The 26,381-nt window shown below is 38.4% G+C and overlaps 1 protein-coding gene across 8 annotated transcripts in view; it reads right to left on the bottom strand.

Moving 5' to 3' along the window:
- Positions 1 to 2,592: 2,592 nt before the first annotated feature.
- GPATCH8 (G-patch domain containing 8) overlaps positions 2,593 to 26,381 on the bottom strand; it is a 73,379-nt gene continuing 49,590 nt past the window's right edge. For all 8 annotated transcript variants that reach the window (XM_016139734.2, XM_016139749.2, XM_036223847.1 and 5 more), the window contains 3 exons: positions 23,664 to 23,807; positions 11,240 to 11,370; positions 2,593 to 8,736 (listed from right to left, as the gene is read on the bottom strand). In XM_016139734.2, coding sequence (XP_015995220.2) covers positions 4,848 to 8,736; positions 11,240 to 11,370; positions 23,664 to 23,807 — 4,164 coding nt within the window. In that variant the 3' untranslated portion in view covers positions 2,593 to 4,847. The remainder of the gene's footprint in view (positions 8,737 to 11,239; positions 11,371 to 23,663; positions 23,808 to 26,381) is intronic.

The following is a 26,381-nucleotide window of genomic DNA, read 5'->3' on the forward strand; positions in this document are numbered from 1 at the left end:
TATACTTACCTCCCACCTGCCCACTGTCCTCAGCTGAGTGGTACTGTAATTACTGGTGTCTACTGTATAGTCCAATATTAAATCACATTTCACTGAAGTTTTTATTAAGTACTTATTCTTTTCAAGGCACTGACTGAGTGATGAGATACAAAGATCCCTTATCAAGAATCCTTAAAGAACTTAGGAGAGTTAAAACATGCATACATATAACTGCAGCAGAGGGATAGAAAAAGATGCCTTGAAAAGGTTAAAAATTTTGTCTAGCTAAAATCATCTATAGTATTTACTTATCATAACAACCCATAAAAGTACTTTTATGTCCATTTTATAAACAAAACTGTAGAACAGTTTTAGGTAAATTGGCCAAATTGACATAACCAATGAGTGGCAAACTAGGATTCAAACATGTATGTGCTTAAATTCATGTCTTTAACCATTACACTGTTTCCTTTGTCGGAGAATGAAGGGATTTTTAGGAACAGAAATAACTTTAACAAAGAGAGCAGAAGAACATAGAAGTCAGTTATAGGAAAGGGCAAGTAGTTGACTTAGCAGGGGGTGTTTAAAAGGGGAGGACTGGGACATGAGGGTGGAATGGAAGATTGGGGTCAAATAACTAGAGGTCCTTAAATACCTTCTAAAGGAATTTGAACTTTAATCAATAGGAAAGATATTTTAAGTCAGAGGATAAGAGATATGTTAATTGTCCCCCATTGGATGATTACATTGGTTGCCTGTGGAAAGACTGGAAAAGGCAGGATTTAGTGGGAGATTAGATGTATAGCAATTACATCCCTCTCAGTTAAAGATGATAACTCCTGAACCAGGGTATCGATGACAGAAACAAAGGACAGCAGAGGTTATACAATCAGTAACCGGACATGGTGGGGAGGCAGCAGTGTCAAAAGTAATTTAAAGCTTTGGTGCCTAATTGGCTGGTAGGACAGTTGTACCTGTAACTAAAATTGCAAGCAGGTGGAGGATAAGATTTGGGAAGGAAGAAGAGTTTGGTATTCAGTAGACTGTTCCTCTGGGTGTCCCTTTGGGGTTAGGGCTGGGTCAATTTCCCTTCTGAGATAGTAGAAAAGGCAAGCTGACACACTGCTCCACTGTCCCATCCCATCAGTTGCCTGAGGCTAGAATCCCTCAATGAATTCAAAGTTCTGTTTAGGCTTCATTAACAATTACTGAACTTCTACTAAGTGCCTGGCACTCAGGTAGGTGGTGTGGCTGTAGAGAAAAATCTCTTATCTTTGCTTCCCCTTCTCAATCCTGATGCATAATCCTCAATGGTATTTTACTTTGCTCGTTATCTTTCTTGAACATATAATCAAAATGTTTGCTGTGTTCAATTCTGTGTAAAGGATTAAGAAAAAAAAGAAGTATAAGCATCCTCTCGGAACTTAAAATTTTACCGAGAAGCAGTGAATACAAAATGAACTGCAATCAGATCCTGAAAAGCCAGTGAGCTTACACGGGACAGGGAGGAATTTAAATCCTAGTTGGGCAGGTCGGCCAGGAAATGCAGTAAAAATTCGGACATGAATTGATGGGGGGGGGGGGGTAGTGTCAATGGCAAGTAAAAATGGAGATGGTTGACAAGGCCTGGATTAGTCATCGAGGGTGCAGAAGAGGGAGTACCATCCATGTTGCAAGCCCAGGTGGCTGAGGCAGGTAGAATTGGAGTCAGGTAGCTGCATATACCTTCACCTAGTATGCTCTTTACAGGCTGGTCTGCTCACTTCACGTGTGCCTTGCCAGCTCAGAAAATGAAATTACTTTTCACTAAATATCCTTTCTTTCCGGGCAGAGATTTTGCTATTTTAGGAAAAAAGGCAGATCTGAGCATCCAACCCAAGGTTCAAGTTGAATAGCTTCTCTTCCGTTGAGAAAACACAGCTATATGTGTGGGAAAGACATGGACATTGTACTACTCCTTCCCGAAAGGCAGAAACTAATTTGTCACTACAAATCTATGGTTAGCTTTTGATGCTAAACTTTTTTTTTTTTTTGATAGAGTAGAGGTTTTTATCAGCTCAGTAAAAATTAGGGCATATTTCCTCTTGCCAGGTAGTGCTCAGAGCACTGTAGTGGCATTAAAGGGTTGAGGAGACTAATTCAAGACTGCTGCCGGTATACAGAACTACATCTGGAGGGCAAAGGCCAAGCAGATGACTCTTATAATCCCATTACCCTCAAGTTCATCCAAAATTCTCGAAATCAAAGCCAGAAATTCCAAACCTATAGAGTGAACACCTAAAGATTACATGCCATACATGCTACTACACATGGATTACATACCTAAAATGAGGTAAAGAGTAGAAATAGAAGCAAACTCTGATGGGAAATAGTGGAAAGGAGATGCATATTTCAAGATATCTACCTAAGAGTGAGAAACTCCACTATTACTTCCTCCCAGGCATAAACTTTCCCCTCCACTTAGGCTGAGCTCTGAGAAGCACAATTCCAACCATCATAAACAATTGGTCCACAAGTATCTCTTGATCACTTCAAACGAGATGTTATCTGTAACCCATAACTCCATCCCTTCCCAACTTGAGTGGATGGGGCAACAATCACGACAGACTCTGCTAAGTTTCCACAAATCATTGGTTTATTAGAAAGTTCCTTTCTCTAATTTTACAGCATATATATCTCTATCATATGTGATAAAGTTAAATACAATCTGTTATGCTTGTAAAGAAGGTTAGGTTATTTTTTCTTGTTTTAAAATCACTATTCTGGAAGTTAAAGAAAACTGCCTCAAGGAAGGTAAAGGCAGCCAGAGTATGGCTCAATCTACAAGCTAATGGGAAGCAGCACAAAAATGTTAATACTGTATTATTTAAATATTTACATGGGCTGAAAGGAAAGAAAAATGAGTCCCTTCACTTCAAATTTCATTTTTCCAGTGCTAGTTTATTGAAAAAGTAATGCTTCTGAATCAGATGAAAAGAACAGGTAGGAGGCTCAGTCAAGAGCCTTATTTGTTCAGCACTTGCTTCTCATAAACTCAAAGCTTTTTTTTTTTTTTTTTTTTTTTGTAATCTGAGAAGAAAGGTTAACACAGAGCCTTGGCCCAGGTAAACAAGATTTGTTTTTCCTGTCAGGTGACCACCCAATTCTAGCCAAAGAAAAATGTAGGGAAATGCCAAATAGGGAACTGCTAACTACAGCAAAGATGATGAGACCTACAACATAAACACCTTTGGGTTAGTGTGTTGACTAGGTCTGAGACCCCAGGTGAAAGGCAAGAAGAGGAAGAGAAGGAATTGAGGTGGTACTTCCTCCAGTAGATGTCATGGTTTCACAGGAGAGAAAAAAGAAAACTTTACTGCTTAAACTAAGCTGTGCAGAAGGCATGGAAACTATGATGCAAAAGAATTTGCAGTATCTATAAATGTGCTCACCTCCCAACAAAAAGAGGAAGAAAACTGTCCCAACTCTATCACCCTCCAGCATAATTTTATTTCAGTTTCTAGCCAACCCAAAAGGCACATTAAAAAAAAAAAAAATTGTCAGAGGGGGTTAAGTACTAGGAAGGCAAATGGACTGCCTGGAACAAGGCACCCAGGAAACCCCCAATAACGCTGAATCTCACTGCTTTCAGAGAAGAAAGCTCTTGAACCTCCCTCCTCCTCTGCGGGGCCCACCTGTTTCTCTGTACGAAACGGCAAAGCACATGAGGGAGACTGTCATAACTGAGCATCCCTCGGACACCCCCAGCTGACTGCTGGCCATTAGTTCAAAAATCCCAGTGCTGGGGGTGCCACTTACTGGAAATTACTGAACACTTTGTCCCAGCAAAAATGTTAAACAATGTTCATTTGTTTTAACATTTTTATAGTTCATAACTTCAAAAAATACATGAGCTTGATAAAATATACATGCTTAGTCATTTTTGCATCTAGCAGAAAACAAATACTTTATTTTTTTTTGTTTTGTTTTCATTTTATAACCTTTAGTTTCTTAATTCAACTAGGGCAAACATATTTACACAAAGCCACCAGAACAAGGATCACTTAAAGAGCTGGATGTAAAAAATATTATTGCAGTATACTACAAACATGGAATCTTTTTTATATGAGCTACAAAAAGCAGCATTTATGTTTAGAGTTCAGTGCAATTTTTTTACATTAAAAAAATCCTATAAATTAAGAAAGAAACATCAACATGACAGAAGAAAATACACCCTTCAGACATACAAGCTCCTCTCTGGGGAAGCACATGTGCGACTCTATGTGCCGCATAGCTTCTAATCATGATAGGACCTTCTTTTCTGGGATATGACGATGTCTCTTTTGCGATGAGGAACACAAGGACAGCAGTGCCAAACATGTGGCTCTGCTTGGGAAGTGGATTGAATAACAGCCTGAGTAGCATCTGAATCTGTCAGACTCCCTTTTCCACCTCACCCGGGATAATATAAGGTCACCAAGGGATGGTCCGAGAAACAGGGAAGGCAGGACCAGATGGGCAACCCACCAGCCAGAGAGGAGGAAAATGTTTTAAAATTTATAGAAGGGGAAGAGTAGAGGTTAAAAAGTAGAGGGAGGTGGAGAGTACCTAAATTTGACAGTTTGAAGTTGTTGCCGCAGAGGGGTGGGTAGCACTTATTGGTGTTCCCTAGCTTAGAAATATAGGAGGAAAAAGGGGGAAAAATCCCTGATAGTGAATCCAGAGCAAACTTCAAATCTAAAACCACCCCTGCAAGCCAAAACTCAATTCTTTGGCTGTCAGACACTGCCCATCCCAGCTTCTACTTGCTGGTATTAATGGCTCAACACCTCCAAGGGAAGACTTATGGGTCATCTTCCCTGGCCCCACCCAGGCTCCCATATCCCAGCTCATGTACCATGGCTGGGGGGGTGCTGCAGGTCCTGACCTGAGAAAATGGGGTGAAGTAGTGGGTGAAGGTGGAGGGCAGTGGCAGCTGCTGCAGCAGGCCGTGGGGCAAGTAGAGTAGGGTAGAGGGCGGCATGTGGGACAGGGTGGAAGGTGAAGGGCCCAGGATGAATGGCTGAGGCAGGAATGATATGGATGGGATGGCTAGCGAGAAAGGTGGCAGGGTGGCCAGGGATGATTGAGTGAGTGAGGTGGGACAAGGAAATGGGGGTCAGGTGGGGCTGGGGAATATGATGTACTTGGGCAAGTGGCTGGGGATGAGGGTGGGGGTGAATGCCAATGGCAGCAGCAGCTGCTGCAGCATGATGCTGTAGGATGGCATGCTGAACAGTTGTGATGGAGGTGGCAGAGGCTGTGGCTGGCTGCTGAATGTGGATGGGCTGCAGGGCTGGCGTGGCTGGGGCCAGGGCAGCTGAGGCTGGAAAGGCCTTTACTTGCTTAGCCAGCAGCTGCTGCTGGATGTGTTGCTGCGCAGCCTGCTGGAGCTTGCTGTACTTCTCCATCTCCTCAGGGGTGAAGGTGATGGGCTGGCTCTCCAGCGGGGCCAGGGAAGCATCCTCGGCCCCATCAGCTGACTCAATACTAGGCTCCCCACTGGGAGGTGCATAACTGGAGAAGTGCTCAAGGTCTGGCACTATAGGCAGCAAGCTGGATTCCACAGGGCCTGGCTGACTACCACTACCCAAAGACTCTAGGGTGTCCCCATCACTGGGGTCAGGGAGGTAGTTATGGGAGATGGCTGGGTCCCCAGGATAACAATCTGAGTGTACTGGGGTGCCTAGTGGAGCCACAGGGTGATCAGCAGTAGTTTCTTCGGGCTTTGGCTCTTCTGGGGGTGGGTCTGATAAAGGGCCAGCTGTTTCCTCTGAGGGGTACTGATGTCCAAATAGGGCATCACTATTCCCTGGAGGCCCTTCTTCTGTCTCTGACTGCTCTTGCTCTTCTCCCCTTTCTAAGCCAGACTCTTCACATTTCTTGGTGTTGGGCTTTCGGGTAGTTGGGAGCTTCCCTATCAGTGGAAGGACAGGCTTATTGCCAAGAGAGGGGGGAAGCTTGGGCCCAAAATAACCTTGTGGGGGGTCCTTAAGTTTGAGCCCAGCTTTATTAGAGGTGGCCAGCACCTCCTCACTCATACTAAGTTTCCTCTCCACTTTCTTTGACTGGATCTTCTCCAGCAGCAGTTTGGCAGTGAGGAAGTTCTTGTCTTCAGGGCTGCAGTCATCTTCTGATCCCCTTCCTGTGCCAACGTTGCTGTTCTGGGAAGGTAGGCCCGTCCCTTTCCCATTGTCTCCTCTGCCATCTTCTTTCTTCCCGGGGCCTTCTCCCCGGCCTGATCGGAAATAGTGGGGAGACTGGGAGCGGTAGATTTTAGAGCGGATGAAGTCTCGACGACCAGAACGCCTCTCCTCAGGGCTCTCGTGACCCCATGACCCCTTCCTGGAGCCTGATCTCTGGGAAGGGCTTCTGGTGCTACGGCTGCGGTCCCGGCTATAGCTCCGGCTCCTCTGCCAGCTGTGGGCTGTGATGCTACGGCTTCTCCGTTTGCTTCGGCTGCGACTACAACTACTGCTGCGACTGCGGCCCCGGGATCTTGAGCGCTCTCTGGTATGACTCCGAGACCGGCTTCGGGACTGGCTGCAACTGAGGCTGTAGTCGTCATCGGAAGAAGAGTATTTGTGTCGTTTGGACCGGTGCTTGGAGCTGGCATAGTCTGAGTCATCAGTGTCATGGGAGCGCTTGGAGTGCCTTCGTGATCGGTCACTATAGTCACTATAGCTGTCATCAGAGTAACTGCGCTGTCTACTATAGCAGCTCTGGTCTGAAGAAGCATCTGAGCTACTTGAGTAAGAACGTCTGGAGGAACGATGTGAGGAATGGCGCCGGCCGGACCGTGATCGGCTATGGGAATGCTCACTGCCCGAGTCCTCCTCCTCTTCCTCCTCCTCCTCACTGTACTGGGATGGAGACTTTTGGTGCAGCCGATGGGATGAAACATCATCACTATCCTCATCTCCACTACTGGGTTGACTCCGATGGCTGGACCGGCTGTTCCGTTTGGTGCTAGCTCTTCGCTGGCAGGATGAAGCTGGAGGTTCGCCTTTGTGTTTCCTCCCACCATGATCTTGGGAGCTGCCACCACCTCCACCTTCGTCCTTCTTGCCACTGCTCCCTTCTTCAGCTGGGAGGGCTCTCCGCTGGGAATCATCTTGAGCTCGCCGCCGTCTTCTTGGCGGTGCAGGGCTACCACTCCCAGGGGGTTCTGGTTTGGGTCCCCGTTCAGAATCTGCTGGGGCTGATGACTTATTCTTCTTTCGTTTTCGTTTTTTGCGCTTCTTAGACTTTTCCCCAGACTCTACTTTAGAGCTCTTCTCCTCTGGGTCGGCCTTGTGTTTCCGTTTGTGTTTGCTGGATTTTTTGTGCTTCTTTTTCTTTTTGTGTCGGTGGGACTTTCCAGATCGTTCTTTCTTGCTAGGAAGGCTTCTCCCTGTGTCTTCTGTCTCTGACCCATGGCTGCCCCCAGGCTCCTGCTTGTTCAGGCTGCTATAGACGGACCCTGAAGCAGATGCATCCACTCTGCCTCCTGAGGAATGTTCTACGTTCTCTCCTTCTTTGCTTTTATGTGGCTCGCCAGGATCAAGGCCTTGGAGGTGGTCCTTTGAGGAGCCTCCTATGTCCTTTGGTTTTTCTGTCCCTTTAGCTCTGGCATCTTTGTTCCTTGAAAGTTTAAAGTCAAAGTATAAAGGGTTACAACTGTATGAAATGGAGGGTTCTGCCTTGGTGAAAATTAATAGTTCTGATGGCCACTGGAGGGCAGTGCTTTCATCTTTGCTCAAAACCGGAAAGAAGGGACCAGTAGGATGCTTGGGTCCCTCCTGGCTTTCTTTCCCTGTTGGGGTGGTTTGAGAGGTTTCTTTAGAACGGTTAGACTCACATATTTGGATCTCTGAAGGCTTCTCATTCTGACTCTCTAAACTCTGCTCACTTACATCCCCTCCTGATGGCTTCGTTTCAGCTTTGCTTCCAGGCTCTGAGGGCTCAGCCACACTGGTCTCTGTCTGCTGCTCGGAGACTTCGCTGACTGCCTTTTCTGCTCCTTGGCTTGCTGTCACCCTGAAGCAGGCTTTAGGCTTAGGAGAACTGCTTTTTTTGCTCTCTAGGGCATTCTTTGGGTGTGTACTATTATCACCTTCCATTTGTTCACTGGCTCTCATAAAGAGTAGGAAGGGAAAATTAGGTTTTACTTTGCAGTGTGCTGGGGGGATGTAATGATAATACTCTGGCTCTGTAGCCCCAGTTCCTTCTTCTCGTTTCATTTTTTTTAACTTAGATAAAGTTGAGGCAAGGGACCCTCCATCCTGAGGGTCTTCATCTTCCTTTTTACCATCAAGATTACTACTACCATCAGAGTCTCCCACCTTCTGAAGTCCTTGGTCAGACCCCTTCTCGTCAGCTTTTGTTCCATCTTCAGAGGTTCCTTCCTCTGCATGGTCCTTGAAAACTGATGCTATTGATTCAAGTTTGACAGGTGCCTTCTTGGCAAAGGAAAATGATACTCCCAATTTTTGCAATGGGGTCCCCAGATTATTCTTAATGCCAAAGCTGATGCCTTGGGAGACTAACCCAGGAGCCTGTGCCAGTCCAGTGGTATTAGTGATTTGTACTGCAGTGAAAGGGCCTCCTTTATCTGTAGAGAATTCAGATCCCAGACCACAAGTGGCACCAGCACTTGTGCCACTGTTTGTAGCTGATTCATCTTTATCATCATCTCCTCCACCTTCTTCATCTACAGCCACTGTGGTTGGTCTGAACATAGGACCACTTCCAGGTGCACTACACAATAGTTTAGAAAATGAAAAACAAAACACAAAACAGGTTTAGGGATATATTTCATACTTCTTATAAAATACTTACCTAATGTCCTACCATCCTTCAACAGGTAGGTTTGAAAGAGACTCAGTGGTGGTCATCCCTAGCTTTGCGCTAACAAAGAGAACTCCCTCAGTGAGGGAAAGTCTCATACTGTAATCCACCAGGCTACACTCCCCAAACTAGACAGTTACTGCTGTTTCTTCTTACGGTGTCTAAATTTCAATTATTTTATCATTACTATCTGGTACAGTCTACCTGTCCTGTATCCATTCTCATTTCTTATTGTATCAGTCTACTCATCAGCATGGTATCAAATGTATGGTGGAATCTACTCACAAAGTTTGTACTGTACTCAGTTAAAAAAACCTTAACTCCTTTTGTGCTTTCGAATTTCATTTTTTAAAAAGATGCATATTCTCTGAGTTAAAAATAGTCAGAAATCTCAACAGTGCTACTTTATGGAAGTCTGTGGTTAGTACGTCTATTTTAGAAACTAAGAGTCTGTGCCTAGCTCCTGGGCACCACGACCAAGCATTTGCTTTGGTTTTGTGGTGTTTTCTGGGCATTCCATACAATGATACTACCAAGGACCTTCTCAGCTTTGAAAGCAGGGGTACTGAGGAGCCTCAAAGCCAGTGTTTAAAACTTCTGTTATGTCTGCAACTATCACAGTGTGTGGACTATAAAAGTATCTTTCAAGCCAAAGTGAAGAACTAAAGGGAATTACACATCTACTTGGATGAGGTCCTCATTATCTGAGCTATAGATACCAGCTGTCCTAAACTTAGGGACCAAATGTTTGGATAACGTGGTATCCCCGTGCTATCTGAATTGTTGCTTTTGGAAGATGGCAACCCAACAGATATTAATAGGAAAAGATACACTGTGTCACAAAACCTACCACATGGCAAAGAAATCCTTGACTTGAATAAAAAGGGGACTGATTTTGATCTCCTGCTTAGTCTTTGCCATGTTATTTCAATAATATTTACTAAGGGTCTTGAATTACTCCTAGGACAATGAAATACCTGATGATGAATCAAAACCTTTCATTCTCTCAAGAGATTATTTGGTCATCTTTTAGCTGTTTACAAAACTGAGAACTAAAAGTCACCTCTGAAGAAAAACATGTATTACAATAGGCCTAGAACTAGAAAGTGGTCTGGTATACATTTTAAGGACGTACCCTTGAAACATACCCAAGAGGAATGTATTTACTATATAAAGAGCTGCCAAAGAAGGAATCTATAAGCAGTTTAACTCAACAATAGAGTTCATAGGTTAATTCTGTTTCAAGACTTATACTACATGTGTTCTCTCTCTTCCTCTCCCTCCAAAACACAAGAAAATAATAGATCCAGAGACAAAAATAAACCTAGTAAGTTCCACAAGTTTCTCTTTTAACTGTAACCAGATCCTTTCTTTGGTCCTGGCCAGCCATTAAAAACCAACGTGGGAGCCTAGTCCTTCCAATTGGGGTATATACCTCATAAACCCTCAGATGCTTAAAGACAAGGTCCCCAGAGTCTGATTGCTTGGAAATCCAGTCCTAGGTACTTTCCACCTAAGGGAAAGTACCAGCCCCAAATTATTAATCAATCACCAAGAACCATGAAGGAACATTAAACAGAACACTCAGGAAGGCAGGAAACTTAGAACTCTCTAGGTTTTAGAGTGCTTAGTACTAGCAGTATAGTACTTAAAAGGCAATTATAACACTCGAATCTGTGCTCCACTACTTTTTAATTATGAAACAGAATGTTGTAATATATGTGCTTTTCTACAAAAGAAGAATGTTGGAGAATGGAAACAATAAAAACAGCTGTGCAATTTATTGAGCATCTTCTATGTGCTAGGCACTCTTACAAGCACTTTAGATGTAATAACTTAATTATTCCTCACAGTAACTATAAGTAGATTGTTATTATCACCTCCATCTTAACAGATAAGAAAATTAAGGCACAGCTTAGATAATTTAAGGTCTCGTAGACTGCAGTATATGGCCTCAGAAGGGCATATTCTTAATTAGTATATTATACTCTAAGTGTAGATATGCTTTTAGATTGAAAGAAAGATCTATTAAAAATTTAAGGATTGGGGTGGCTCCACAGTGTAGCGGTTAGCACGTCTGCTTTACACAAAGAAGGTCCTGGGTTCGTGCCCCAGGTGGAGCCACAGACCATGCCCTGTGTGCGCCAAGGCCCGGGTGCATGCCACGAGTGTGTGGGAAAAGACACCCCTGCCTTAAGAGATCCAGTTCTTAAGGAGAAACAAAAACATCCATAGGTCAGGGGTGGAAAAGTGTGTGTATGTGTGTGTTTGTGTGTGTGTGGGGGGGGATTAAAGAGGAGGAAAAAAATTTAAGGATTATAATTCTCAAATCTCGATTTAAATCTTAAGTTATACTCTTAAATCTTAAGGATTATAATTATCTATAAAACCTTCTTAGAAAAAATATCCTTACCATTCAGCTTGTTTTCTTTGCTCGGCCAACTCATGGAGCCGTCGAAGGGCTTTTTCCTGTTTCTTCTCATCCTTGCGGGATCTTGAAGAAACATTTCGGGCAAACTCTCTCTGCTTGAGATCTTTCAATCTCTGAGGTAACAAAAAAAAGGAACAGAAGGTGGGTGATTTAGAATAACTTGGGGATCCTGAAAGCAAGGCCTTTAAAATTTATCCTCAATCAATGGTTATAGTGCTAGTGTAGAATACACTCTTATACTCTTATGATAACTGAAAACACAATGGCTGCTTACTTTGGGTAAAACACTTGGAGTATCTGCATTTCTAATTAGAATGGCATACCATTTGCTATACTGGATAAACGTAAATGATGTCAGAAACAACGAGCAAATTTTAGAACACTAGGAGGAAAGAAAAGGGACTATTTAATCACCTGCTCCTCCGGGATGCAAAACTAGACAAACAGAACATGAGATAAACTGTAATAACACAAGCCAAAGAGAACAGAAAGGGGTTAAGCTAGTACAGAAAATTACCCAGGTATAAGATCTTAAAAAGCAATGTACAGCTTACATGGGGAGGTTATTTTGAGTCAGAACAAATAGAAAGCATACTTTTATTACACCATAAAAAGGTGCTATTATTTCTTTTCAGCACGAACAGTTTTCCTGTAAGTTATCAAACAAACCGTCTTCCAATGCTAGCATGTTCAGAGCTCACCAGTCTGACCTCTTTTCACCTGGTCAGTCTGCTGAAATTATAGAGTAACATATGTAGCTTTTTTCATTGCTTCATGGCCCTGAGATGAGCATCCACAGGATGAAGAAGGAGAATAGAAATAAGTCAAGGATTTATTACTTAAAATCCTGATAAAAGAATGGGTCTTTTATTCTCACAGTTACTATATAATTTTCCTTAAAATAAAAGAACAATAACCAAAAAAGAATAGTGCTATGACACACTGGTGACAGAGAAACAGAGTCCAGACATATCTGCAATGAAGACAGAACTAAAATTATTTTCAACACACTAGATAATATAAAAAGCAAACCAAAACAAAACATGTACATTAGCCTATGCTTTTACAACAGCATTGGGAAAAAGAATTTGACCCAATATAAAGTGGACATTGCTTTGTGGAAAGGCATGAAGTTCAACAGACACAGGAATTTGCTTATCTAATACTTATGAAATGTGTTTTGAATATTTTTGAATTGGGAAGGGAAAAGGGTGGAAAGACATACACAAAAAAAAGAAATACAGCTAGAGACACTAGTAGAAAAACTCACTCTTGTGATCTGGGCTTCCAAATTAGAAGGATTTGCTTTCAATACATCAGCTGAAAATGTCACATCACAAAGAAAAAAAAGTAAAAAATAAAACAAGAGTGGAAGAGAAAAAAAAATAAAGCAAGCATTACTACACGAGCTCTCTTAGTGTATCTGCAAACTATTATACTGAACAATCAGGGACAAAGCCATCAACTCTAAAAGGGTTGGGGAGAAGGGAATCACCTCTACAACACATATATGTGTACATACAAACAGACTGACACAGTAATAATCCCTCCTAAATAAATGGAACTAATGCATTTTTCCAGGAAAAATGATTATAGAACTTTAGGAAAGACAGAACACTATTGTCTAAAAGTAGTTAGTCTTATTTTCATTTACCTTTACTTTGCCAACAGCTGGCAAAATTGTTTTACTGAGGTTGGCTGCCCAGAATTATGATTTTTATAATAAAAACCATTTCAAGATGGAGGATCAACTATTTTAAATAAATATGAATTCCAATTTCCTCCTTCTGAAGAGAATGGGGCAGAGAAAAAGAACCTGTCAGGACTATTATATGATTACTGTAGGCCACAAACCTAGTTTTTCCCCCCCCCTGCCCCTGAACACTTAATATGCCATCTAGATTTAAATAGAATGTTCTTTATATCTACTGTCTTCTCTCTAGCAATCCCATAAGCCTGAAAAATCTCCCTGTGCTCCGTTATTTCCTTCCCTCTTACAAATATTTCATCACTTTTGTGAATTTCCCGAATTAATGAACATTATATAAAATAATATGCATTTTATTAAAGTCAGGAGTTTCGAGAATAAGTCAGACAGACTTTAGGCTTTCCAATCATTCAGCAGCCACCTGGTGCAACCCTGAAGTTGAAGGATTGTGTCCACATTATTCTGAAGACAGCCTATCTTAAATTCCTATCACAATATAATTGGAGGTGGGGAGGGAAAAAAAATGAGATGTCCATAAAACAAATCTAAGCTGCAGTCCCTTCTAAGCAAAGCTGTTCTGATACTAGATGGGGTGAACCAAACAGTCATAGAAAACTTTATAATCAAGTCTGGGGTCTCAGAAGCAGAATTGGAAACCATAGAATTCTAACCCAAACCTCAGATACAGGGCTTGACAACTGCCTCGAACCGAAAATGTGTATTTGAGTTCTCTTTCAGATAAGGACATTCTGATATAAAAATGTACTCCTAACTCCAAGTCTCTCCTTTCTACTCAACATCAAACTAAATTCCTCTTACCAAATCTCTACTAATCTCTCATAAGAAGATAAGATTTTTCTTCTTTCGGAATTGTCTTATTAGCATTTTGTCATAGCACTCATTTTCTGTCTTTCAGAAAGGAAGTATATATAAAGTTTCAGAGTTAGAAAGACTTAGGTTCAAATCCATTAAGCAAGGTGGTTTCATCTCTCTAAACTCTAGTTTCCTCATTATAAAAACTGGGTTATTTAGCAAGAGATTTTTGAGATTAAGTGTCAAATCAATTTAAAGTATTAATGTGTCAAAACTATTCAAGACTGCCTCTCCCCTTTTATTGGGGGAAAGGACGAGGTTTATCTTTATAAACAACCCTGCTGTGAATGGAACAATACTAAGTCTATAAAAAGTATAAATGGTTGAATAATTTGGCTTAAACATTGACTTCTGAGTAAATTTTTTTTTACCATTTGTAGAAGTGTGATAAGAAACCTTTTCATATCTCTACTAGGGATGTATTCAAGTTATATAACATGGTTTTCCTAGCTATCATTCTCATACAGTGAAGAAGTGTCTTTCTTTAGAGAATTAGTCTAAAAATTTAAGTCCCTTATTTTTGAACAAAATTGGGCCAAATGCCAAAAAAGATACTGACCAGAAACTTCTCCATTTCCTATCTAAAAAGTAATGTTTATAAAGGTATAAGGCGCGAATTCAGTCAAGATTTCCAAAGTTGCCTATTTTATTCCAAAAGGCTACCAAGCCTGGCCATATAAAATTTTCTGTGACCTGTATTTTCACTTTCCTCTTAAATTCTAAAGAAAAACACAACTTTAGATAACTTCTTCAAGGTGAGACTTGACAAGCAACATACCTGACTATTAGAGAAGAGACGGAGTTCATGTAAGGAGATCAAAATTATAAATATGCCATTAATCCAAAATTCTTTTCAAAGGCTGAGCGAATTCCATACCATACACAAAAATTCAAGCTAGACTCCAAAGTGGGACAGAGACTAGACTAATCTGAATGAATATAATTAATCATTTAAGCTGATTCCAAAGCCACTATGTCCTGAGGTATGCTTTTGAAGAGCTAATACATTTGTTTATTGAACTACATTAATGTTTATTAATAAAAAGTGAAGCCAAATAACACGTCTTTAGCTGTGTTATTTCTGAATCAAATATTTGATTCAGAAAAAAGAGACTGAATCTCATTTAAATGGAAAGGTCTGAAGAATCTGTTTTCCTGAAAAACCAGTAGCATGTTTCCAAAAAAGTACACATTTGTGGTACAGAACACAGGAAAAAGAACATTTCTCACTGATTCTGAATCACATGGTAGCTGAGATTTTCAATAAAATTCTCAAAAGACCAGGAGTGGGAAGACCTTAACAAATCATTCAGTGTTTGAAATATCCGTCCACATAACTATGGCTCTTGGGGGTAAAGACCACTTCAAATATAAATGACATTTCAGTTCTTAAAATACAGCTAAATAGTACTGTGTGGGCAGAAAAATGTCTACTCTAGAAACAAATTCCTGCTCCACTGCCCAACTGTAAACAAATTAAATCAGGGAAATGAGAATCTAATATATTTCACCAAGTTTTTAATGTCGGTGATAAATTTGCCCACATCATCAATAATAGGGAGTGTCAATAGCAAAGAGTGGCAGTGTGTTTCAACTGCGAAGGACTGAGACAAAGATAATTCTACACAGTTTTCTCTAACAACAAGATAATAAAGGTGTAATAAAATATTTTTTATCTTTTGGTGCTACTCTTTTCTCTTCCATCAAAACAAATTCTGATGCTAGACGTTTATATTTGTTGAGTATACTAATAAAAAATCTGATTACTTTTCTCAAGTACTTTAAATCTACTATCTCAATTTAAAGAATAAAAACCACTGTTCTCTAATGTGAAAAAAATTTAAGGCATCAGAAAGCGGGCAGAGAGTACTTTCTAAGCCACTAAAATGTTCTAATGTTCCCATGTTCTAATATTTGCTAATTCTAAAGAGAAAACCTGATTATGTCTCTTTAGGGTCAAAAAGATTCTCTATGGTTTTCACTCATTGGATAGCAACTCCACTCTCCCAGAACAGGAAGTGAGGCTTAATTTTCCTTTGTAACCGTGCAATACATACACCATTGTCTACAGCACAAAAGAGATGCTCAATAAACATTTGTCAAACTGGTTTCAGTTTTAAAATGAGTTGTTGGGAGAGGAAACATACACACATACTTATATGTATTATTTGTTGGTTATGAATAGAGATGAGAAAGAGTAAAGAAGTGGTGGTTGTATGTACCCCAATCTCTTTTTCTGGTTAAGCATAATCTCGCCGTTTCTGAACCTCAATCACTTTCTTCCTCTATGTCAACAATCCTGCACACCTAAAATCCACTGCCTCCTCTCTCCATTTCCTACCTCTCTCTCATGACAACATTAATGTGGATCTCCTTTCCCAAACTGGAGTAATCATGCTGTAGTTATGTGGCCAGGTTACCCTGATTCAAGGCTCAGTATCTGATGTTTCTGTGTGAGACCACCCAGGACATCACCATGTGATGAGAGAGGGAAAAGACTGGGAGAAAACACAGAAGTCTCAGCATTAAAGTACTTAGGAAAGGAAGATTACAGTTGAATGACTAAGGAAGTCCAAGCTACTGGATATTAGATGTAAATTCTTTCTTTTAGCACATGCATATTAGTGAATGATAAATATGAATTGTATTCAGTAAGAGAAAAAACAAATGTTTGGTAAGAGAAAACTAAACATTAATGCTGATTACAGATACTGAAAAAAGTCAGGGAAAAAGGGAAGTATACACTCTTTTTGGTAAGAATAGTACTATTAGTCATTTATGACAACTTACCTTTTATGCCCAATTATTTTGCAAGGTAATGACTATTAATATCATTTAGTGAATGTCAAATTAAGGTCATAAAATCACTGCAATATTTGCTTTGTTATGTTCAGAAATTTAGCAAAAAGTCTTAGAAGTATGATATCGTCTTTAATAGTATCAGGTGTGCCTGCTTTAAAGTTCTCTCTCTCTCTCTCTCTCTCTCTCTCTCACTCTCACACACACACATACACACACACACACACACACCATCACCACCACCACTATTTAAGCTGCATCATGGTTTTAAAAATAATTTTACTGAACTATAATTCACATACCATAAAATTCACCCATTTAGAGTATAAAATTTAGTGGGCTTTGGTATAGTCTCAGAGTTGTACAACTATTAACAACTATCCAATTTTAGAACATTTCCATCACCTTCGAAAGAAACTCCATACCCATGAGCAGTCACTCCCCATTTCCCCTTTCCACCCAGTCCCTAGAAACCTAACTTATATTCCCTATAGATCTGCTTATTCTAGACTTTTCATATAAATAAAATCATGTAATATGGGGGTCTTTTGTGACTGGCTTCTTTCACTTAGCTTATTTTCAAGGCCTGTGTGTGGCCTATCAGTAAGCCATTCCTTTTTATTGCCGAATAATATTCCACTGCAGGGATATACTACATTTGTTTATTCATTCATCAGTTGATGAATATTTGGTTCCCTCTCCCTCCACTTTTTGACTAATATGAATAATGCAGCTATAAACAATCTTGTACAAGTTTTGGTGTGAACATATGTTTTCATTTCTATTTGGTATATACTGGTCATATGGTAAATCTATTAACATTTTGAGAAAAAGCCAAACTGTTTTCCAGAGGGGCTGTACCATTAGCAACGCAGTAGAGTTCTAATTTTTCCATGTCCTCTCCAACATTTGTTAATCTGTCTTTAATTTTAGCCATCCTAATGGATATAAAATGATATGCCATTGTGGTTTTGTGGATAACAAGTCTTAAGTATATCTACACAGACCTTCAGGTCACATTTGGAGGTAAAGATTTGCCCTCTATGTAAAATTTGAAGGAGCATAATTCAAAAAAGCTGCTTGGGCCCAAAACAAAATGGAACAGCAGCATCCCAGTTGAGTTCACTTTTCAGCACTGTGACTCACAACCATCATTATTCCTTAAGTTGCTTTAATTTTTCAAATTACCATAGAATATACAGCCTCATACTAGGATCTCCACGACAGTACATCACTGTAATGAATATAAGTGACAGCAGGTGCTCCAATAACATTGTTTCCATATAATGTTAAGGAGGGAAAAAAGAAATCAATTCCCAGCAGGGGCCACTGTCTTGTGTGGAGTTTACATGTTTTCCTCATGTCTGTGTGGGTTTTCTCCCACATCGCAAAGATGTGCATGTGAGGCAAATAGGCATGTCTAAATTGTACCAGATAGAATGAGTATGGGTGTGGGTGTGCCCTGTAATAGAAGGGTGTCCTGTCCAGGGTGGGGTCCAGCCTGGCTCCCTGAGCTACCAGGATAGAACTGAACTGAAAATCAGCAGGTTGGAAAGTAATTATCTTACTTGTTTTTATTAATCTTTCTTAAATGTATAGCTCACAATTATTTCGGTGTTTAATATTATAAGTGTTTTGGGTCTTTATTTAGATGTTTTTATGAACACAAATATGCCACAGGAACTTGTTTATTATCAATTAGTCTATAGTAAAATTGGTGTTGTTATACATTGTTTTGCTTAAAGTTGCAGTTTCCAAGAACCTACTGATGATGTTAAACGAGGACTTATTGTGCAGGGGCCAGAAAACAGGGTGAAAACTGCAGAACCTAAATAAGGTAAAATCATTTTAATTCAAAGTGGGATTGTATGGAGAGATGAAAAACAAAGTCAGAAATACACAGTAAGAGAATACAGGGTTTACCAGAAACCTTAGCTCCCAAAAGGTCTGTTAAGTGTCACCCCTGCTCACAGCAGCAGACAGCTTCCTTAAACAAACATGGTGTTTTCCAAGATTAACTGGGTGTTTTGATCACTGAGCATAAGTCTATTCCCAACAAAAGCAGAGGTGGTGAGTATGTAAGATTTAATAGGTGAAAAGCCTCAAAGCATGCTGCTTTTTGAAGATTGGCCAAAGAATGTCAATTCTCTTATTGAGCAAAATAGTCCCAAAGAAGATGATATCCATAGTGGTACCGAGTATCATCTCTCTGCTATGGGTTATTAAAATAAAACTACAATATTCTCAAGTTTTGAGATGTATTTCTCTCCTCACAACTGCTTTGATTTTCAAAGCATAATCTCTTCAGGGGTGAATTATGCTGCTTAAGTTAACATTTATGAAGCTTGGGGATTAAGAACTTTATGATTTTCTTAACCTATTTCACATCTTTATGGTTTTCTAAAGATAAATATTCTATAAAGACCCAAAATACAGAGTATCTATGGCATATCTTCACTGGTATCTGATCTTAGTGGTTTCGCTTCTTAGAAAGGTCATTTTTATTTTAGCTTTAGAATTATCTTCTCTTACCTTGCCTTTTTTATTTACTTCTGTGTCTTCCCCCCACTGAATATCAAAGTAGCACTGAAAAAGGAACCTAGTCTGCACTTCTTCAAATCTGCACTGGCTTGCCAGAGGTCCAATTGATTTTGATGTGCTTATTGTCCTGATGCCATATATGCCAAGCATACAGAGGATCAAATATTATAAAACATCTTCAGAGGCAAAAACCCAACCAGTAAACAGTGAAACTGCAAATGGAAAGTGACTACTCCAAATGTGAATGAAATCCATAAGTGATCATTTCTTCCATCACTATGGAATTTCTCAGGAAATATTTAAATTCAGAATTTATTTCATTTTTGAGTCATGAGAGAAAAACTCTAAAATTTCCGCTCCCTGGTAATATACATCACTGGGTACTGAAATAGTCAACTAAAAGTAAGAAACCCTATCAAAAAGCAACTGTAACAGTTTAAAGTTAACTAAATCAGGTAGTTAACAGATTCTATTCTGAACATATTAGAGAAGTTACTGATGATTCTTACAGGTTTAATCTGTTTTATTAGTAAAGCTACGTAAAACTCAGGAAATCGCTACTTTTACAGGTGAAACAGATCATTGTATTAATGAAACTTCAGCCTTTTCAAAAAAATGTAAAAAAAAAAGTACAGGTGTTTTCAAACTGAAGCTATTTTAGCAGAAAGAAGAGGCAGGCTGAAAGCATTCTTTCCTTTGACCTAGATATCGATTATTTCTACAAGTTAAAAGACTTTCTCAAAGCTGTTTTACAGTACTGGATTTTGATAATTAGATCAAATTACCACAGATGGTTTTGAAATTGCAAGGAAGTTAGACCCAACGCTATGGCAGCTTTTCAATGTGCTACTTCCCCAGTGTCAGAACCCGTTGGAGCCTGTGCTGAGAGGAAGGAAAGGTATAAACCTGGGTCACAAACTCAATTATTTGTTTGGAGGAGTTTGGCAGGTAATATAATGGGTCGCATAGGTTGATATAAGAGAAGATGAAGAGGAAACCACAGCTAATTGGAGTGAGTGCATGCATGCCTTTCTAAGAGATAGCAACTACTCAGTGTTAGTCAATTGTTATGTTAAAATGTAGGCCTAATGTTCTCATATATTTCACATTTTCAAGATAAGCCAAAGCCTGAATTATATAAAATCTCATTTTTAATAATTGGAAATCAACTGAAATTAAAGGGGAAAAAAGGCCAGACAATTTGTGATCTCTGGTTATGTGCTAGAGGTTATTAAGGAGGCTCTCAGTGGCACAAATAAAAGAGTATAAGATTGGAAGAATCCTGAGTTGACAGCAGGGCACCAAGAAAGAAAAACAAAATCGCAATAATAAAAATATGTTAAAATAAGGCACTAAGTTTTACAAGGCATACCCTTGAAGATGTCAAAATGTATTAAAATTATCATTTTAAAGCAAGGGTTAAGCTGTGATAAGAGCCAAAATGTCTAATTGTCTTTTTCATCTTTGAAGATTGAGCTGTGTATTTGTGTTTTAAGACTTTCTTCATGAAATATCTTAGAAAACTTGAGGAAAACTAGTCAATACTGAGAGCCCCACTTCCCAAAAAAACCAACCAACCATGAAGGTGACCACGTAGCTCCTTTTTGAGAGATTATTTGTGCTTAATGAGGATAAGGGCATGTTCAGAATCCTGTCTATGCTAATAGCTACGACTAACGTAATAAATTATTTCTCTGGAAAATTTTAATGGTGAAAATTTGATGGAAGATGCAAACTAGGGATTACTAACATAGGGTTGAATGTACTTACCTATTATCTCAGATTCATAATAATCCTGTGTGCCTTCCTGGAAGACAAGACAGGGTGTCTTTATGATTTTAAAGCATAAATTTGGAAAATGGTAGGTCCATTTGTATGGTAAGTTCATGTCCATCAAAGAGGAATGAAAATTAGGACCTACGTCCTCTTAGGGGTTATTTAGCTGTGTTGTAGCATGATCAGTTAAAGGCTCCTTAGAAATTATAAGTGTAGGGAAAAGTAGAACTATAAAAAATTTAGTACTGTGCATTTTTTGTTTATATATTAATAGCATTCTGTTTCAAGGTTCTATCATTTGCATTGAAAGCAACGCAAGATGAAAAAGCCTGTATTTCAACAAAATAAAGAACACTCTACCAAAAACAAACAAAATAACAAAACTCATACTACATCTGTTTTTTTTTTTTTTAATACCTAGATGGGCTTTTGATCAAGGTGAAAAACAAGCTATCAGAAATCATAGCAGCTAAAGATTTTCCCCATACCAGGGATCAGAGATATATTCTATATTAATGGATGAAGTAGTCCATAAGTTCTCTATAAAAAATCCTTAATTTTATGTTTTCATTTTGAAAATCTAAAAAAGAGTAATAAATGAATATTTGGGACTATCTAGATGAGCACTCTATAAAATGTTTACAACATAACTGGAGAGTTAAAATGATAGTTTGTATCAAGCAAAGGCCAAATGATATCATAATACCACATATATTTGAAAGTTTTCAGTAGTCCCAATAAAACAGTTTCTCAACTTTAGCACTGCTGCCTGACATTCTGGGCCAGATAATTCCATGTTGCAAGGAGCTTTCCTGTGCATTGTAGTATATTAAGAAGCATCCTTGACCTCCACCCACGAGATGCCAATAGCACCATCCCCCCTAGTTGTGATAATCAAAACTGTTTCCAAACATTGCCAAGCATCTCCTGGGGGACAAATTCTCCCCAGGTGGAGAACCAGTGCAATAGGAAAAAATGGTAAGAGAACTGAGTCAAACCAAAGTGCACAGGAGAAAAAAATGTCAAATTCAAATGAACCAGAGATGTAATAATTTCTACCACTCTCAAGTTTAAAGGGACATCACTAAAACATTAACAAACATCACATTAATGCTGTCAATGTGAATTTTACTAGTTCAACATTAAATTTGTAAATCTGTTTTGTTTTGATAGATTTTTTTTTCTCCTTAAAAAGCAAGTGTATACATTATTCAAATTCAAATTATAGTTCTCCTGGTTTATTCTCTTATAATTGAAACTTTACTCAAGAGATGTCTCATCAACTAAAAATGTAACCTTTCTAAATGTCCTTTTGGAGTTTCCTCTGGAGTCTTTTTATTAACTAATCACAACACTTAATTGTAGAAATGCTAAAGAGCCCCAAAAAGTGGATGTGTATTTAGATGCTAAATGTTTTTGTTAATTTCATTAAAAAAAAAAAAAAAAAAGTCCAACCCAAAAATCTGAATTATATATACACTGAAAAGTTGGAAAAGTTACTGAATAAGTATTGTTTACTGTTACATTCTTGACAGATGATTCTTTGAAGGAGTAAGGTTAATTGCTCAGATATCTTGTCCATATATATGCTCTCAATTTCTTCTTCAAATCAAGCAGAGCCGACAATACATTAAAACAATGTCCAAAGTATATAAAAAGTTGAAAAGCTGTCCTAAATACTATTCTATCAGTGGAAGGCTCTTGAAATTGGTTAGGTGTGGTTAAATGTGGAAGAGACTGTTGCACAACCAGCTAAAAAACTATCCCTGTGCTAATAAAAGTAAAGCTTAGTTGAAGCCTGCCTTATACCTGTGCTCTGAAATCTTTTGGTTGGTTAAAAGATGAAGCAAAGGTTAAAAAAAAAAAGTTGGTTCAACAGGTCTAGCTTAAGATAACATTCCAGCAATACTCATAAATCCTACAAACTTAACAAACACAACTATGTATCTCCAAAGAGCTAACAAGTTCTGCTAAAGTCACCCAAGATCGAATGGCTCAAAATTCTTTAATAAGCCAGAAATGTCCTAAAGATTTAAAGATTAATTTCTACCTTCTAAGATCTCCCAGGGGAATTACTGCAGGCTTCTTTATGCCAGTAACTAGTTATGCACAGTTTCTTTTCTAAATCAATAAAATAAAGATTTCAAAAGAAAGCATAATTCATTTTTCAGCAAGCTCTTCAACATGCAGCATCAGAGTTTTCGTTAAAGTTAAGACAGCACCTAATTTTATTTTCTTTCTCAAGATTTATTTACCTTCTAAGGTATACCGTATAACAAAATGACTTACTGATAGGAAAGGGTAGCCATAAAGTATGAATTCTTTTCTATGGAAGATAAATGACCAGTCTAGGATAACAGTTTAAAGTGTAACATGTTTGGAAAGGGGGAGAAAGAAAAACAAAGCTCCCAGTGATCCTCAGTTAAATTACCGAATCAAACACAAATCTAGAAACCACTCAAAATAAAAAACTTTATGCAAGATTTACAAAGCTCCCAATTCTTCAATCTATATAAAATCTTGGAAGGAAGTAGTGTATGGCAGGACTTGTCACTGAAAAATATCAAGTACATCAGATGACCTCAGATAAAGATCGACAAACACACGAAACCAGAGTCACCAAGTTTTTTGGGTTCGCCCATAAAATTCAACAGTTATCAACAACAAATAAAGTATCTTTTTCTTTGTTAGCAAATAATTATTCCTCACCTGCTTGTGTGCATGATCATATGAGTTAATATGGTTGTCGAATTCCTGATGTTTCTGATATTGCTTATCACAGAGTTCACAGTAAAAGTTGGCTCTGAGGTCTTCCAATGCTTTGGCAATTGCCTTCTCTTTGTCAACATAATCCTGTAAGAACCACAAAATACAAACAAAAAATGAACTTGGTAGAATTTTATATGAATGTTGTAAAGAAGTAGTCTTACCTGAAGAGAGAAAAAAGGACTTCTCATAAAATTTAGTGGTACCAGTAAAAGCCAGATGAAACATAAGTGGCAATTTGGTGAAGTAATTTGTGTGCGGTTGGACTAAAGTTGTCTTCAAATAAACAAACGTTCAAAAGAGTTTAATTATACTTTCCCTTTTGGCAGTATGGTGAGCTAGATACTGTAGCATCCCTTACCCTTACCTCTGGCTTAAAAAAAACCAACCAACTAGACATTTAAAACATAATTTTTACTGCATTGCAGGAAGCATAGAAGGATAAGTAAATCCTTAAGAGGGCAATGGGAGAAAAGCGACAAAACAGAAGAAACAAAATCACCTATGATCTGAAACTGATAATCAATGGGCCTCCTTAAGACATATGGGTGACCCTGGAGCTTGAGATTTAAGTAAGGTGGGAAGCTAAACTTGACAAGCCTAATCTAATTTGCAAAAGAACCTGGAGTTGGGCTGGAAAGATTCCAGGATTTCTGGGTCTTGGCACAAGAATCAAAAATACTCTTAGAAAACATACTCAATTTTCGCCCTAAAAATTTTCCTAGGTTAACAAAATATATGTTAGGATCAAAGATTAGTACACACACAAAAGGAAATAAATAAATCTATCACAAGCTAGAATCACAGGAAATAAGCAATAGATTTAGACATGCAAGACTCAGAATAGTTTGTTATAGAATATAAAGTAACCATAAAAATGTTTAAAATAGAAAATGAAATTACAAAAGTGAGCAAATATAAAACATTTAAAAACAAAACAAAACAAAAAACTAGGCAGACTGCAGAAAGAACCAAATGAGAATTTACAATTGCAAACCCAATTGTAAAAAAAAAACCCAAAAAATTCATCAACTGCTTAAGGGACAGGTAAAAAACAGACTAGATAAAGCTCAAAAAAATGTAGTAGGGTGGTGAAAATGTTCTGGAGTTAGATTGTAGCAATGGCTGAACAATCTCACAAAATATACCAAAAACCACTGAACTGTACACTTCTTAAAAAGGGTGACTTTATGGTATGTGAATTATATCTCAATTAAAAAGATACAGTAAACTGGCGGACAGATTGAAATTACTTAAATTGTTCAACAGAGACAAGGAAACAGATAATATGAAAAAGAGGACAGGGGTAACCGAGAATAGAACAAGAACGTTCACGTAGAACTAAAAAAGAGTAGAGAGCACAGATGAGTGAAAATTATTTAAAGATATAATGGCTGAGGATTTTTCCAAATCGATGAAAGATATTAGTCCACAGATACAGGAAACGCAAAGTATACCACACAGGGGTATATAAAAATACACACCTAGTCATGCTCTAGTGAAATTACAGGGGACCAAAGACAATAAAATCATAAAACCATCCGGAAAAAAATTGAGATCACCCACAATCAGATTGACAGGAAATTCAAAAGCAACAACAGAAGGTAGAATGCTTCAGTGTGCTGAGTAAAGATACATTTTTACTTATATACATAATGAAAATGTTTTTCAGAAATGATGAAATAAGGCATTTCCAAAAAAAAAGTTTACCACCAACGAATTCATCAACAAGGAGCTTCTTAAAGCAGTATTTTGAAACCACAGATTGTGACCCATGGGTGGGTCATGGCATTAAGTAGATTGTAACATGCATAAAAAAGAAAAAAATAGAAAAAATATAGTGTATTTCACATAAAGGTAAATATTGTCTTATAAAACGTTTGTTTCAGTTGTGTGTGTGGTTGCAATATTAAACATATTTCTTGCTATGGACTTGAAAATCAGTTTCAACGACGTAGTACTTTATAAAGGAAAGAAAAATGATGCCAGAAAATCATCCAAAATACTAAAAGTGAATGGTAAGCAATGAAATTAAACAAACGTTCAAAAGAGAACATCACCATCACCACCACCTCCGCCACCACCACCACCACCACTACCTACCTGGCAGTATGAAAAAGCGATGAAAGCAAAATGCTAGCTGACATAACCAGGTATAATGGGAGAGCGTGTTCAAAGTTCAAATGTTCTAGAGTCCTTCTAGTGATTGAGATGGAGTAAACATTAGACTTTGTTAAATTAAATATAATTTGTATTAAAATCCCAAAGGTAATTATTAGAATAGAAATGGTAAAGGGGGAAGGAATAAGAAAACTTTTTTTTATAAAGAATGAACAGTAAGACACAGGAAAAAAGTAAAAAAGAGAGTAGAAACAGATTTATGAGTACGAGAAATGTAAATGTACTAAAAAACTGTTAGAAAACGAAAATCTAACTACATGTGCTTATTATGATATACCTCTAAAACATGAGGACTTTGAAAGTTGAAAGAAAGCTGGAGTAACTATATTAACATTCAACGTTTTTTAGACTTTAAGATAAAAAAAGATTACTTGAGGCTGTGGTCGGTTATGGAGTTAAACATTATGAGGATATCTTTCAAATACACTGCTCTGTTAATTTTGAAATGCCAACACAGTTGTGTTGGTTACCCGTTAGTTT

Source organism: Rousettus aegyptiacus, unplaced genomic scaffold, assembly GCF_014176215.1.
Source record: "Rousettus aegyptiacus isolate mRouAeg1 unplaced genomic scaffold, mRouAeg1.p scaffold_m13_p_6, whole genome shotgun sequence".
Classification (NCBI taxonomy): Eukaryota; Metazoa; Chordata; class Mammalia; order Chiroptera; family Pteropodidae; genus Rousettus; species Rousettus aegyptiacus.